This window comes from Scophthalmus maximus, chromosome 16 (genome assembly GCF_022379125.1).
Source record: "Scophthalmus maximus strain ysfricsl-2021 chromosome 16, ASM2237912v1, whole genome shotgun sequence".
In the NCBI taxonomy this organism is placed as follows: domain Eukaryota; kingdom Metazoa; phylum Chordata; class Actinopteri; order Pleuronectiformes; family Scophthalmidae; genus Scophthalmus; species Scophthalmus maximus.
Genome location: NC_061530.1, coordinates 1,294,867 through 1,310,803, shown reverse-complemented (window position 1 = coordinate 1,310,803; position 15,937 = coordinate 1,294,867). Strand labels below are relative to the sequence as shown.

At 40.4% G+C, this 15,937-nt stretch overlaps 2 protein-coding genes across 6 annotated transcripts; one reads left to right on the top strand and one right to left on the bottom strand.

Annotated features, from left to right (window-relative positions):
* The first annotated feature begins 6,037 nt into the window (after positions 1 to 6,037).
* Positions 6,038 to 12,189, top strand: tyms (thymidylate synthetase). 4 transcript variants are annotated; one of them, XM_035613328.2, is made up of 8 exons: positions 6,062 to 6,194; positions 7,536 to 7,777; positions 9,052 to 9,125; positions 9,507 to 9,681; positions 10,903 to 11,004; positions 11,115 to 11,290; positions 11,375 to 11,446; positions 11,529 to 12,189. In XM_035613328.2, the coding sequence occupies exons 2-8, from the start codon at positions 7,573 to 7,575 to the stop codon at positions 11,664 to 11,666; spliced, it is 942 nt and encodes a 313-aa protein (XP_035469221.1). In that variant the 5' UTR covers positions 6,062 to 6,194; positions 7,536 to 7,572; the 3' UTR covers positions 11,667 to 12,189. The 4 variants fall into 4 exon arrangements, with proteins under 4 accessions (XP_047183715.1, XP_047183716.1, XP_035469221.1 ...); XM_047327759.1 differs by having other exon boundaries at positions 6,038 to 6,190; positions 11,115 to 11,446; XM_047327760.1 differs by having other exon boundaries at positions 6,044 to 6,194; positions 11,115 to 11,446.
* Positions 12,034 to 15,894, bottom strand: LOC118287773 (mitochondrial enolase superfamily member 1-like). 2 transcript variants are annotated; one of them, XM_047327761.1, is made up of 10 exons: positions 15,818 to 15,894; positions 14,931 to 15,065; positions 14,660 to 14,742; positions 14,435 to 14,557; positions 14,228 to 14,344; positions 13,878 to 13,919; positions 13,205 to 13,334; positions 12,568 to 12,667; positions 12,390 to 12,471; positions 12,034 to 12,291 (listed from the first exon to the last, which is right to left on the bottom strand). In XM_047327761.1, exons 1-10 carry the CDS (start codon positions 15,819 to 15,821, stop codon positions 12,199 to 12,201), a joined length of 909 nt encoding a protein of 302 aa, XP_047183717.1. In that variant the 5' UTR covers positions 15,822 to 15,894; the 3' UTR covers positions 12,034 to 12,198. The 2 variants fall into 2 exon arrangements, with proteins under 2 accessions (XP_047183717.1, XP_035469222.2); XM_035613329.2 differs by having other exon boundaries at positions 14,228 to 14,362; positions 15,818 to 15,887.
* Positions 15,895 to 15,937: the final 43 nt, after the last annotated feature.

Sequence of the window (15,937 nt, the reverse complement as noted above, 5' to 3'; positions counted from 1 at the left end):
CGATGGCAGCAGACCCGGACTCACCGACAGGCTAACGGGAGCTGGAGTGACGAAACTTGGGGGGATCGTGGAGGCTGCTGGTCCTGGTCTCCAGAACACGGAGACAGTGGCCTCCCTGCTGGGCCTGAGGTCGGCCCGCCACACCAGGACAATTCTGAATGAGTGGAACAACAGACTGGAGAGAGAGGAGAAGGAGATGCTGCGGGACTGTTCTGATGGAACTGAAGCCCCAGACTCGGGGGACCCTTTTCCGGACATTGGGTTTTTAGTACGTCATGCTGACCCACCGGACACTGCTGCTGATTTTCACATGCAAACTGGGAAAGGTTTGTACAGACACTGTGTTCTGGCCACTCACAGGAAGTCGCTGGGTGGGAGGACGGACATGGTGTGGAAGGACAGACTCCCACGGGACAGCAAGCCGGTGTGGAGACTCTTGTACAAGCCTCCACTGAACAAGAGGTCTGGAGACCTGCAGTGGAGGATCCTCCACGGGGCTCTGGCGGTGAATCTCTTTCTGTCCAAGATAAATCCCACCGTGTCCTCCACATGTCCATTCTGTCCACACCCGGAGACCATCGTTCACTGTTCTCTGGACTGTCACAGACTCAAACCTCTTTTTAACATGTTAAAAACCGTGTTTTTCGACTGTGGGGAAATGTTTACGGAGACTGCTTTTATTTTTGGTGCTGGCTACAGAAAACAAGATGCTGCAAAGTGGCAGTTGCTGAATTTTGTGGTTGGTCAGGCCAAGTTGTCGATTTATAAAAGCAGGAAGGACAAGATAGGAAATGTGTCCGGACACGAGCTGACACACACGTACGTGTCTCTGGTGAGAGCGGACTTCAGGTTCCTCTCTGATGAACGACATGCAAGAGTTTTTGAATCAGTGGTGTTTCACCACGTCTGTGTTCAGTGAAGGAGGGAGAGCTCATCTTTCACTCTGTGTTTATGACCTGATTCATTCTGGTTTTCTGTTATTTTGTTGTGATGTTCTCTTGTAAATCTTAATAAATATTGTGTTTTAAAAATCAAAAAAAATCTCTCTGTCTCTCTCTCTCTCTCTCTCTCTCTCTGTCTCTCTCTCTCTCTCTCTCTCTGAGTGTGGATCAGAATCACTAAAAACAAATCCAAACAAAACACTGTCTCATATTTTTGACAGTGTACTATGATGTGTTCTATTATTTCCTCTTGTCCTCAATTGTCACAGTTTCCTGAGTTATGTTTTCCTATTTTGAATAGTGTACTATTATTACATATTGATGTTGTACAGTGTTTGTTGTATTTCTATTAAAAGGACGTTCCTATGATATGTTAACCTTTCATTTATAATTTTTTCCATTATTTTACACATGTTTGACGTTAATGAGATTGGTCTGTAATTTTTGGGATCTAAGCAATTTTTCTCTGTTTTTGGTATTGGTATTATAATTGCTTCTTTCCAGCTTTTGGGTAATTTACCTGATTCCCACACTTTGTTGTACAACTCCAAAAGATTTTCTTTTGCTGATTCCCCAAGATGGTTTAACATGATATAATTAATTTGATCCTTTCCTGTTGCTGACAACTTTGTTTTCCTCAGAGATCGATTCAGCTCTGTAACACTAAATGGTTTATTAATTAAGTTGTCTATGTCTTCTTCCTCCTTTAATATTCCTTCATTTCCTGCTAATGTGTTTTCCTTTCCTCTTGTCCCTTCCCCACTGATGTTGTCTTCACTATGAATTTTACAAAAGTTTTAGCTAGCATCACTGCCTTTTCTTCATCCTTCACTGCTATTATTCCCCCTTCGCTCAAAACTGGATAACCACTCTCTTGTTTACCCCCTTCATTCTTTTAATCATTCTCCACACTTTCCCAATTTCTGTCTCCCTTCCCACAGTATTACAGAATCTTCTCCAGTATTCCTTCTTTGCATCTTTTATTATTTTCCTTAGACTTGCCTGTGCTCTTTTATATTCTATAAAATTTTGAAAACTGCTATTCCTTCTAATAATTTTAAATGCTTTATTTCGAGCTTTTATATTATGCCTACTATTCTTCTTCTTTATAGATTTCTCTGCTGCCTCTAAGATGGCTTTACAAACATACTCATTTACTTCATTCACATTTTCATTAACCACAATTTTTTCCATTTCTTGCTCAGTTATCTTTTTGAATTTATCCCAACCTGCACTATTGAATGCCCTTGTTTCCACTCTTGTTACCTCCCCCTCATATTCAATTCCAATATCTACCATTATCGGGTAATGATCACTGCCGATTGTTGTATTTCTTATAACCTCCCATGTAGTACTTGCCAGCGTATCAGATACCAGTGTCAGATCAATGGAGGACTCTACTCCTGTTGTCGCATCTATTCTTGTTCCACTTCCATCATTCAAGCATACAAAATTTTTAATTTCCATTAATTCCTCCACAACTATACCATCATTGTCATTTCTTTTGTCCCATAACGTACTATGTGCATTAAAATCACCACAGCATTTGACCTTTCCTTGTAACTCTTTTGCTATTTCTTCCATTTTTTCACTTGTTAATTTTTTACAGGGATTGTAAAAATTCATTATTTTTATATTCTCTATTTTTGTCCAAACTTCAATCAATAAATACTCTAGTTCATCCCCTCTTAAAAATCTGTACTGCAGTCCCTGCTTTATAAATATAACACATCCTCCTCACATTACCCTCCCCTCGATCCCTGTGAACACCCATGTAACCTTTTATAATGAACTCTAATGAAGGTTTTAGCCATGTTTCCTGTATACATATAATGTCTGGCTTTCTTGAGAGGTTTTGAATGAATCCTTTGAACTCCTGTCCATTTGCTAAAAGGCTACGTGCGTTGCATTGCAGAATTTTCATTATGTCCCCTCAGCTTGACTACCTGGTTTGCCTTCCGCTTCAAGTCTCTTGTTGATGTGCTCCCATGTCAAATTCTTGATCCCCAAAAATCTTTCTGCTCCTTTTGCTAAAAAAAAATATTTTCTCTGTTTTGTGTTTGACCTGGTCCGTGCAGTTAATAACGTAAGTGACGAACAGAATAATATCATCTACTAATGCTGCTGTTTCTTTGTCCTTCGCTTGTTCGACCACTGCTGTCAGACTTGTGTTCTCTATTTCTGTTTGTTGTCTGGGTTTTTGTCCTTGTACTTTCTTGATTGCTTCAGCATAACTGATGTTGTTTGCGGTTTTTATCTTTTGTATTTCCACAGCCCTTTTCCTGACTTCACATCCTCCATATGTGACTCTATGCTGTCCCCCACAATTACTGCATTTGTCCTGCATTCCCTCTCTACACTCCTCGATTCTATGGTCCCCGCTGCATTTAGGACACTTCTGTTTCCCTTTGCACACCATTGCTATGTGTCCATATTTCTTGCACTTATAACAGTGAAGTGGGGCCGGGACATATGGTCTTACTGGAAATATCATTGGTCCAACCTTCACTTTTTGTGGCAGTTCGCTCTCATTAAATTCTATTAGAATAGATAAACTGTCCACCCTTTCCCCATCACTATTTCTCTGCAATCTCTTCATTCGGTAAATCTCTCCCCCCACCATGCTTTTTTGAGCCTCTGCAAGTCCTCCTCAACCGGAATACCTGATATCACCCCTCTTGTCACTTTCTTCTTTACAAGAACTATTTTTTCATTCACAATCTTCTTGCATATGTTTTCTACTCGCATTGTTTTATTTTTTTGTTCTTCTGTTTTAACTTTGACTAGTAGACTCCCATCCCTCAGGATCTTTGCCATTTCTACATCTCCTATCTTCTTTTTTAACTCCTTTGCCAGATTTATCGGGCTAATCGGTATATGAACGTCTTCCGTCTTAAATTTGATAATTATTTTAAATCCCTCTCTCACTACCTTTTTCCGAACGACCTGCCTTCCCTCATCCGAGCTGTTCTTCTCCAGACCCCTTTTGTTGTTTAGGCTCAGTCCACCATTTCCCCTTCCTCGTTGGCTCCCTACGTTAGTCCAGTTGTCAGAGTCCATGTCGCCGTCGTCATCATCTACCTGATCATCCCGATCCAGTCACAAACCAGTTTCTGCCAACCGCCACTTCCAGAGCCCGTGAAAAATCTCTCTCGTCGTGTTCATACCAATGCAACTTTATTTGTATACGTTGTAAAGGTACAACAATATTCAATTAAAGTATGCAAGGAGCACAGACAAGAAGTTCACAAGATGAAAATAGAAGAAGAAGAAAAAAATATATATTTAATAAAATAAAAGCACAGTGCAAAGGGATGAGAACAGTAAAAATACATTTGGTCCAACCAAGTTTCAGTTAAAAACTACAAATCTAAATGGCGTTCTGTTATAAGGTAATTCATTAATATTGACCTGACATTCAACAAGGCCAGGTTTGGTGCCTTCAACACATTCCGATAGACGAGAACAGATTGTGAAGAGGTAACTGACACAGGCGCCAGATGGGCTGTGTACATTTCTCAAATCCAGTCTTTGTCTGGACACTGTGGCTACTGTATTTGAGAAGGTTGGTGCCACTACTGGAATATGAGATGATGATGTTTTTCTTAGTTTTATAAAATGACATGGCTGATATTCATAATAACAATAATAATACGTGGGATTTATACAGCGATTTTCTAGCAACTCAAAGTGCAGAAGACACAAGCTTCTACTTCAATTTTCTTTGAATGTGCAGAAGAATAAACGTTGATGATTTGCTGTAGCTCTGTTGCTTTCATGAGTGTTTTTATTTTCCTCAAACGTGATGTTTTCACGTTTGTTTGTATGTCTGTCAGTCAGCAGGATTACTCAAAAACTACAGATTTCCATTAAAATGTGTGAAGGGGTGAGGCATGACCCGAGCAGGAATCAATTAAATGTTGGAGAGGATCTGGACGCAGAGTCACTTTCTTTTACAGGGCGATATCTGGCATCAGGCTTGGTGGAGGTACTGTATGTCATTGGTTAAATGTTGCAGCGCCCTTCTCGTCAAATAGTGTGTTTTATGAAGGGTCAATAGTTACTGATGAAACTAATGTAATTAAGTTTAGTTGCTGCACGTGGAGTTGAAGTTACATTCAAACATTCAAACATGATTTTAGTTTCTCAAATTGGACATTTTGCTGCTTTTTATTGTGGGAAATGAAATATCTTTGGATTTTAAATGCCAATTCAATAATATCATGTTGATTGATCAATAAGACGACAATCTCCAAAGTGACAGATATTGAAAATGATGAAGGATTTTTAAAACACTAATCTTTTACCTGTTAAAATGTCAGAATATGCGGAATCTTAATAAAACTTCAGCTTTTTCTTGGTCAGAATATCTAGTGCTTTACTAAAGTTAAACCACCAAGAAATGCACAGTAAAAGATGGAATATAATGAATTAAAATCCAATTAAAAAGCATTTGAGATATGGAATGAGATCAATTGAAAAAGTGTCAACTCCAAAATAAATTGTGTAGGAGAGAATAGAAAGGAAGTAAAGCAGAGCAGATCAATCCCACAAGCTGATCACACACACGGTTTCTTGTGAACAGGGTAGGAGCAACTGAAAACGAAAGTTTTCAGTGAAGTCAGACTCTGACATTTTCAGTGAGCAGAACAGGAGGAAAACATGACGCCCATGCAGGTGAGTTCATATTATTCGACTGGAGTTTCTCTCTGTGGACTGTAGAGGGAGATGAACTCAAGTCTGTAAAAAGCTGTGAGTAATCTCAAATGGTGACAATCCCAATCATCACAGGGATCAATTTGGGATTGTCACCATTTTTTCAGTCCTCTCGCGAGACTAAGTTTCAAACCGGAAGCTGTCAGCTGTCCTGAAGTGTGTGGGAGCTTTTGAAACACCCTGGAAGGCAGCTTGTTTTTTTTGTTTTGTTTTGTTTTGTTTTGTTTTGTTTTGTTTTGTTTTGTTTTGTTTTGTTTTGTTTTGTTTTGTTTTGTTTTGTTTTGATTTGTTTTTAGTGATTCCGATCCACACTCCTTACCAGTTGGTGGCGGTAATGCACCATTTCCTTGATTGCCAACCGCCATAAAACAATAAGAGAAGAAGAAGAAGAAGACGAAGAAGAAGAAGCTGTCAGCCGGGTCAGGGGGAAGCTGTGACGCTCGGCGGGAAGTTTGGTCCCGGGACAGTTTGGCGACACTTCACACGACCGGAGAGATTTCACGGGCTCTGGAAGTGGCGGTTGGCAGAATCTGGTTGGTGGGGAGAGAAGCATTGCTAATAAAACTTAAGCAACTAGGAATCAAAGGACGGATATTTAGATGGGTTAAAGACTTTTCAAACAAAAGAATATGTAAAGAAAATGCAGGAATCCATTAAGAAAGTGGAAGAATGGTCACATGTTTGGTGGGACAGGAGTCGGGGGCTGACAGAGCAGCGATGAAGGCCATCTACACAGGCCTGATCAGATCAGTTCTGGATTATGGGTGCATAGTATATGGGTCAGCAGCAAAAACAACATTACAAAGGTTAGACATGATTCAATATCAGACACAAAGATTGTGTACAGGGGCATTTAAATCAACACCATCAGCAGCGCTACAAGTAGAAATGGGGGAAATGTAATTTGAAATGAGGAGAATACAATTAGGAATAAATTATTGGGGACTGTTACACGGGCACAGGGAGGATCATCCAGCACAGGATATTCTTAAACCCTGTTGGGAGAAGGAGAAGAGGAGAATGAGAAGTTTTGGATGGGAAGTTCAAAGGAAATGTGAGAAACTACAAGTACATACGTTGAATGTCAGTCCAACAGTACCATTGTCTGTAATTCCACCTTGGATACTCCCAGATGCCACAGTGGATTTAACCCTTTGAGAAAAGAATAGACAGAAGAGGAACTGGTTCAGTGTACAGAAACAAATTGATAGTTATTATGGTAATGTAAAGATATATACAGACGCATCCAAAAGCTCTGATGGTAAAGTAGCAACAACAGTATCAGTACCAGAGTTTAATGTCACAAGTGGGAAAATAATCAGTGATTGGTTATCAATATACACCGGGGAGATGTTGGCAATTCTTTTAGCAGTACAATGGTTGGAAAAAGTAAGACCAATGAAAACAATAATTTGTTCTGACTCAAGCTCATCATTACTCAGTATTAGTAGCAGCCACACAGACAGAAGAAAGACATTTTAATAGAAATACAACAAACACTGTACAAAATCAATATGTAATAATAGTACACTATTCAAAATAGGAAAACATAACTCAGGAAACTGTGACAATTGCGGACGAGAGGAAACAATAGAACACATCATAGTACACTGTCCAAAATATGAGACAGTGTTTTGTTTTGTTTTTGTTTTTGTTTTTGTTTTCATTTGTTTGGATTTGTTTTAGTGATTCCGATCCACACTCCTTACCAGTTGGTGGCGGTAATGCGCCATTTCCTTGATTGCCAACCGCCATAAAACAATAAGAGAAGAAGAATGAGAGAGAGAGCGAGAGAGAGAGAGAGAGGAAAGAAAAGAAAAAAAAAAAACCCGGGAAAATGTGAAGTGTCTGCTGCCGACATCGCGCTTCTTGTTGCAGGTGTCCCCTCGAAGTCGTCCTCGCCTCTGTCCACAAAATGCCCGCCACTGCAGACATCCACACGGAGGAGCTGCACGCGGAGCGTCCGGCCGCGGACAACAAGACGTTCGGTGTCCTCTGCGACGAGCGCGGGTATCTGGATCAGATCGAGTACATCATGCTGCACGGCCGCGGGAAGGGCGACCGAACCGGGACCGGAGTCCTGTCTGTGTTCGGTGCTCAGGCTAGATACAGTCTGCGAGGTCAGTTCGTCTGGATACTGTACATGTTATATACATACAGTCTTTATGACTATATAAATACAGTCTGCGAGGTCAGTTCGTCTGGATACTGTACATGTAAGATTCATACAGTCTTTATGACTATATAAATACAGTCTGCGAGGTCAGTTCGTCTGGATACTGTACATGTAAGATTCATACAGTCTTTATGACTATATAAATACAGTCTGCGAGGTCAGTTCGTCTAGATACTGTACATGTTATATACATACAGTCTTTATGACTATATAAATACAGTCTGCGAGGTCAGTTCGTCTGGATACTGTACATGTTATATACATAGTCTTTATGACTATATAAATACAGTCTGCGAGGTCAGTTCGTCTGGATACTGTACATGTTATATACATACAGTCTTTATGACTATATAAATACAGTCTGCGAGGTCAGTTCGTCTGGATACTGTACATGTTATATACATACAGTCTTTATGACTATATAAATACAGTCTGCGAGGTCAGTTCGTCTGGATACTGTACATGTTATATACATACAGTCTTTATGACTATATAAATACAGTCTGCGAGGTCAGTTCGTCTGGATACTGTACATGTTATATACATAGTCTTTATGACTATATAAATACAGTCTGCGAGGTCAGTTCGTCTGGATACTGTACATGTTATATACATAGTCTTTATGACTATATAAATACAGTCTGCGATGTCAGTTCGTCTGGATACTGTACATGTTATATACATAGTCTTTATGACTATATAAATACAGTCTGCGAGGTCAGTTCGTCTGGATACTGTACATGTTAGATTCATACAGTCTTTATGACTATATAAATACAGTCTGCGAGGTCAGTTCGTATTATTGTTTGAATGCTGATTTTAATTGTCTGTGATTTGCATGTTTTTGTGAAAGCACTTTGTGAAGCTAGTTCTGAAAGGTGCTATAAATCATCAGTTGCCATATATGAGGGCGGCTGTGGCCCACCACCAACCCAGCTGAATGTGTGAAGTATGTGACTTGTACGGCAAAGCGCTTTGAGTAGTCTGTATGACTTTATATACAGTCTTTATGACTATACAAATACAGTGTATTACAGAACAGAAATGCCAAAGATGCCTTTGGGGTTATTTAGAAACAGTGTCTCCATTTTGTCACTGGAGGGGAACGACAAGTTAGTTATTCAGTCTAAAATATCCAGTGCATATCTTGGTCACAGTGTTAAGTAACAAACTTGAGGAACAATCAATAATGTAAACAATGTTCATTTTTTGTTTTAGACCAGTTTCCCTTGCTGACGACCAAGAGAGTGTTCTGGAAAGGGATCCTCGAAGAGTTGTTGTGGTTTGTTAAGGTGAGAGTGATGAGTTGCTTCTATTTTAAGCTTGGTTCACAAATTATTTAAAATATATATTATCTTCTCACTGTCCTCTCGTGGTAAATAGCCATGCTGTCAGTTTTGGTGTGATCCATATTTGGAAAAAGAAACTGTCTCCTCCACTATCCTCACAATGTTGAGTTGTCATTGGGACACGTTCTGCCAAAGAAATCGTTCCTATAAAAAGTGTTGATATTATGCTTTTGGAGCAAACTAAACTCCACCCACAATACCTACATATCTGGAAAGATCGCTGTTGAACTGACCCTTTAAGTTAACATGCAACATTTGTCTATGTGGTATTGTGTCAACACTGAAATAGGCACAGATATTGTTATGTTTTCTTGTGTTTCACAGGGGTCAACAAATGCCAAGGAGCTCTCTGCCAAAGGGGTGAAGATTTGGGAAGCCAACGGGTCTCGGCAGTTCCTGGACAATCTTGGGTTCACAGACCGAGAAGAGGGCGACCTGGGACCTGTGTATGGTTTCCAGTGGAGGCACTATGGTGCAGAATACACAGACATGCATGCAGGTACACTATGTCAAAGTCTTATTTTTTTGGGAGGTAGATGCACCATATTGTTTATTCCTGCATTAAGTATTAAGTGATTTTGGAGAAGGCTTATTCCTCTCTTTTGTTGATGCTTTCACTGCACTGGTCGGGGCTCGAACCCGCAGCCTCAAGTATGTAAGACCGACGCACTAACCACGAGGCAAAATCCCGAGTCATAGCTACTGTCGCTAGCTCGTCTCTTAAGGTGTCAGGGAGTGGTGTTTACAAACTGCACAGTGTTGTGAGGTGCGGTCTGCACCATTTTTTCATTTTTGATTTACAGAGCCAGGACTGAGCCGAAAAACTTTTTTTTGTTTTTCGCCGCGTACAGAACCGACAGCTAGTGGACTGTGAGGAAATAATTGCTGAATTTTACAAAGTGTATTGGATTAAAATTGCTCATTGTCCCTTTAAGGGTGAGAACGGCCTTATAATCTCACTACTTGTGTATTTATTGTAAGTCATTTCTGTATGCATGACATCGTGGTGTACCAAGTGTTACCACACATATATTTTTCTGTTAGCTTTAATTCTTTCAATAGACTTGAAATGTAGATTTAGTTGTATGATCAAAGTATAATTCAAAATCAATGAATCTTCAGATTTTCCTTCTCAATTAATCGATCAATCTTTTAGCCGATGAAATGTTAAAGTAGCAAAAAGTAGCATTTTTAACTGAAGAGGTGAATGGCACGATTTATCAATTATCAGAATAGTTTCCGCAGATTCATTTTTCTTTGTGTGTTAGATCAATATAATTTGGAAATGCTGCAAGCCAGGGTGTCATGTTCACAAAGGCTGATATGCAGATCATCAAACTATTGCCAAGAAAATAATAAAGTTTATTTCACACCTCCTGTTTCATCAAAGAGGTGCTGTTGGTCCGGATTAAAACTAAACCTCTGTTTGTTTGCAGTGTGAAAACACTTTGGGATTGTCACAGAAAAATGAGCTGCAGGAACACATAGGGAGAGGAGCACAGGAGATACTTTACTGTGACTTAGTCTGGTAACAAAATAATGAATCATTTCTTTGATTTTTCAAGAGATAGTTACAATAGACCAATCAAGTAAGGGGAGGTGTTTGCAACAGGTCATAGGCATGTTGTTTTTTGGCTCTCATAAAAAGGCAATGTGAAACCTAGACACACATTTCACAGATTACCAGGCTTCGGGTATTTACGGATCATTTCTTCAACAGATTACACAGGCCAAGGTGTTGACCAGCTGCAGAAAGTCATTGACACCATCAAAAAGAATCCAGAAGACAGACGGATCATCATGTGCGCATGGAACCCCAAAGGTGTGGTTAAAGTGGACTATTCATTCCAGGCTGGCCTAGAACTCTCAAATCTCACTTTGTTGAAGGATGACAAATACAATTCAAATATCTTCCTGCTTGTGTTTCTACAGACATGCCCCACATGGCTTTGCCACCCTGCCACGCCCTCTGCCAGTTCTACGTGTGTGATGGCGAGCTGTCGTGTCAGCTGTACCAGCGCTCGGGTGATATGGGTCTGGGAGTCCCTTTCAATATCGCCAGCTACGCACTTCTTACCTACATGATCGCCCACATCACAGGACTCAAGGTAAGAGCGGTGTTCTCACATCAAACCTCTCATTTAACGCTCTTGTTACCTCAGTCGTCATGTGTTTTTTTCCCGTCCCTTCAGCCCGGTGACTTTGTTCACACCCTGGGAGATGCCCACATCTACGTCAATCACATTGAACCTCTCAAAGTACAGGTGGGTTAGTTGAAACAGCTTTGAATCCCTCTGTTTTCTGCTGGATTTAAACTAACATGATCTCATCTGTCTACACCTGCAGCTCCAGAGAGAGATACGTCCCTTCCCCAAGCTCAAGATCCTGAGAAACGTGGAGAAAATTGATGATTTCTGTGCAGAGGACTTTGAGATTACTGACTACAACCCCCATCCCACCATCAAGATGCAGATGGCTGTGTAACAATCGCAAACTAAAGACAATTAAGGATGAATATGGTTCATGTTTAAGGGTAAAGGGCTTTGGAAAACTAGTTATCACACTGTTGTATATTTATGTCTGATTGATGTTCTTTTTTATTACAAAGATCATACAACAAAATCATTAGAAGAGTTTATCTAATTCACCAAAAAACTAAGTGGGTATTTTCCTGTGTTGTACTAAACCTTTATACTACATTAAGTTCTTTCACTTGTTTTAACAAATCTACACTTGGGTTTCTGTAGCTGAACTGTCCCGAATGCCTCCAAAATGTTTCAATAAGCTTTTGATTCATGTATTTCTGTAAAAAAAAAGATGATACATGTGGTGTCAGCTTCTGTTCTGAAATGTCACTGATGTGTACCAGGAAACATGGAGCAATTAAGCTGTTCACAAAGTGTAAAATTGAAATTGTGCTGTAAAAAAAAAAAAGACAAAACGAGCTGGCTGTGTTTAGTTGATGTAACTCGGATGAGTCTAATAAAGCCTTCGGTGACGTGTTCAAGATGAACTCTCATTTGTTCGTGTGCAGCTTCCAAACGTCTCCTTCTGGGAACTGGTGCCTCCACACTGAAGATTCCAGCATCTCACAGGAGTAGCCTGGGTCCTGAGAACAGGAAGTGTATATTAGCAGTTGCAAGCAATGACTGAGTTATGTAAAGTAGAGAAGGTAATCCACAGTTTATAGTTGGCACACTATCGTACCTTTGGGGGCATGTAGTGGGCGTCCTGAATCACCACGGGGCTGGTGAAGTGTTCGTGGAGGTGGTCCACATATTCACACATCCTGGAAATGAATTTGCAAAGATGATTAGGATGACGACACACTGACCAGTCCCTCTCAACATTTGAAAGCAGGAAGTAAAACACATGCTGCTCTCACCGGTTGCTGAGGCTTGCAGACAAACAGATGTAGTCAAACAGAATCAGGTGCTGGACGAGCTCACACAGACCTACTCCTCCAGCATGAGGACAGACAGGCACTGGAAAAACAGGGATTATTATGTGTATGGTAAACATGTTGAAATAAGTAGTATACTTTTAATATGATCATACTATAGAGAATCACATTAATTTAAAATACTTTTGGTTAAAAATCGAGTTTATACTTAGTTCTCCATTCACTTAGTAAAAAGAGAAAAATCGTAATTTATTTACCAATAATTGAGAGTTCAAACTTATTTTGCACTTCCGTTTATCATTTTACAAGTCATTTTCATTTTCAGCTCCTGAGTTTCTTTACTTTGGTACTGGCACAAGTTTAGTCGTTATCTATTCACGAATTTCTGAGGAAAATGGGAAATGTAGCATCGGGGAAGAAAAAAATAATGATAAACATTATTTATATTGCACACGGAACCAACAAAAATGAAGAATTGAAGGCAAACAATATCAATCAATTAAAAGCAATTTGAAGATCACAACATTAGGACAGAAATATGAGTAACAATGCTTCAGATTAGTAAAGAGTCAAATAAAATACAAACTACAAAGTTGAGAATAAAGCTGGAACGTCTTACCCTGGAACTTGTGGGCCATCAGCATCACAGCTAGGTTCTCATTGACACTGCCCAGACGGCAGCTGTCGATCTGGACAAACTGCATCGCTGACGCCTGGAGGAACTGCTTAAACATCACCCTGTTATGACACTGGAGAGGAAACAGTGAGTCAACTGGACATTATCATTTCATTAGTCAATGTATGTGTGTCCCATAGCCTGTATAGAAAGATGGACGACATGATAGCACCAAAAAAGTGAAGCCAAATAACCTGTATCAACCCCCCTTGGTGGCTGGCTGCAGTACAGGTTACACAGCCCACCTCCTCCATGTTAGCAGATGGGACATGGAGCAAACAATAAAGTCTAAGTGCACGAGGAATTCCTTTTGTTTTCCTGTCATTTGAGGTAGTTCTTATCACACTGATGTATGTTCAAGTGTTCATTCTTCCAATGGGATTGGTTCTAATTAGTTATTTGTAAATTGGTGCTATAAAAACAAGGTGAAATTTCCTGATAGACTGACTTGATTGGTCACCACGATCCCTACTACGCAGACTCTGGGTCCAAACGACGTAAAAGCACAAGATGGCGGCAGCCATATCCAGGATTTTGATTTTTGTTCAATGGGAGGAAGCGTCATCCATCTTAATGTACAGTCTATGTTGTGTCTTAGACAAACTTGAGCTCTGACCTGCTCCCCTGAGGCCACTCCAATCCCGAGTGGAGCCAAAGCCTGCAACAACAAAGTCAAGCATCTTAAATCAGTCCTGCCCCCTTGATGGACTGAACTGATTCGGTCCAGCAGGCTCAGGCCAGAGGGGTGAGGGCCCCTGGGCCAGAGCCTCTGTTTGCAGTGACACAATATTCGATTGTCAATCAAATGACTCCAAAACCAGAAAAATTAACAAAAAGTGGCTCAAACTGAAAGAGACACAAAAATACACTATTCTTGCTCCTATGTAGGCGGATACTTTTACTTGTCTGTGTCTGGCTGCCCATTGTCTCATAATCTGAACAATCTGTTAAAACAAACTTCCTAAACTTGGAGATAGTGGCGTGACCCAGTATGTCATCTGGAGACGTAGGCTCCTCGATCCAGAGAGGCTTGACCTCAGAGAGGCTGGACACCCAGCTGATGGCCTCGCCCACGTCCCATCTCTGGTTGGCATCAATCATCTAACACAAAAACACTTTATTGAACTGTCATTTCCTAAAAACAACGAAGGTCTGGGGCAAAAACAATCTAACCAGCGTGTTGTTTGGTCCAATCATTTGCCTGATGAGTCGACACCTGCGAATGTCATCCTCCAGATCAGCGCCGACTTTCACCATGAACTTGGTCCAGCCATTTTTAAGTGCATCTGTGCAGAGCTTCAGAAAAACACCACTGACAGTGAAAAAAACAACAAAATGTTTTATGTCTAACTAGAAATATATAATATCATGCATTCATGCATTTTATAGCACAGGGACCTGTTTGAGCTGCTGGTCTGAGTACCCAAGCCAAGCACAGGAGGTGGTGTACGCAGGATAACCCTCTTTCAGCATCTGATCCTCTGGCAGGTGAAATAAGAAGTCCACACTATAATAAATACTCATGGAAAAGTGTGTTTTAATAGAGCAATCAGGGGCTCTAGGGACGTATTATGCAGGCTTATATTATTCCTGTTGGATTTTAAAGAGGCAATTTCATTCTACAACATCCCATTCAGCCATACAATTAAAGACTCTTCAGTGCGCTCACCTCTCTGCTGCTTGCCCACCTGAGCGTTCACTAGTATGTCTGAATTAGAAAAGAGAAGCAGAGAGTCTGTTGGTCCCACACAGCATTGAGAACTGCAGCAGTGGCCAGGTGGATCACTCCTTTCTCTGGTCCCAACTGTTTCCAAGACAAGAGATTTTAAAAGTCGCCTTTTACGCCCCCTTAAATTATTGAACATTACATAAATAGCTCTGAAGTAAATACAAAAATTGGAGTGTATCAGACATAATACAGTACATACATGGCCGAATTACGCTTGAAAAAAAAGTGCAAACTTAAATGGCTGTCTGGCGGCAAAACTAAAGCAGTGAAAAAAATGAATCCTTTAGCGTACAATTGAACATATATATTTTTTCAGTTGAGCATTTAAAAATGTGTCTGCAACAGTGGGACTCAGACTTTCGCTACTTCCACTTCTCCTCCAACTCCGTTAAATGACATAGCTGATCACCACCTCCATTAGGAAACATTAACTATGCATAAGTAACTCATACAACCTCACTTCAAAATCACTGAACTATCCTTTTAAAGACAATTGAAAAGGTGTGTTAAAATCTGATATGGGGGTCAGAGGGTTTAAACTGTAAATTTATAATCTATTGCACGTTCTAAATTATTTTTCTTGTGTTTGGAGAGAGAAGTTCTTGAAAAGCCTGGATTCAAGAGAGCAAACCCCTTCAAGCTGATAGTTTGAGAAGTATTTGTTAGTCCTGACCCACTGGCCTAGATAATATGACCCGTGGGTCCTGACAATAGCAGTTGTGAGTAAAAAAAATAGAGAAGTAACTCCAGCAGCATTGAGGTTTTAAAATGTGATTTGTGACACCTCTTTGCATCTTGTTTATTTGGCTTTGTGCGCCTGCTCTTACCCATCTCATCTGGCCATCACTGGTCAGGAGGCGGTAAAACCCACGGAAGTCTCCAGGGCCTCCACCGCACACACCACTGGAGGAACAAAAATCTGTCAAACACTACCCACACCTTACCAC

Bases quoted from the DNA above. Each gene is read 5' to 3' on its own strand.
- tyms (XM_035613326.2), top strand. From the start codon at position 7,433: ATGAGAGAGAGAGCGAGAGAGAGAGAGAGAGGAAAGAAAAGAAAAAAA. The intron at 7,803-9,051 runs GTTATATACATA...TTTTTGTTTTAG, and splicing joins TTCGTCTGGATACTGTACAT to ACCAGTTTCCCTTGCTGACG. The intron at 11,291-11,374 runs GTAAGAGCGGTG...CCGTCCCTTCAG, and splicing joins CCCACATCACAGGACTCAAG to CCCGGTGACTTTGTTCACAC.
- LOC118287773 (XM_035613329.2), bottom strand. The intron at 14,558-14,659 runs GTCCCTGTGCTA...GTTTTTCTGAAG, and splicing joins CAGACCAGCAGCTCAAACAG to CTCTGCACAGATGCACTTAA. The intron at 14,363-14,434 runs GTTAGATTGTTT...TTTTTGTGTTAG, and splicing joins TTGGACCAAACAACACGCTG to ATGATTGATGCCAACCAGAG.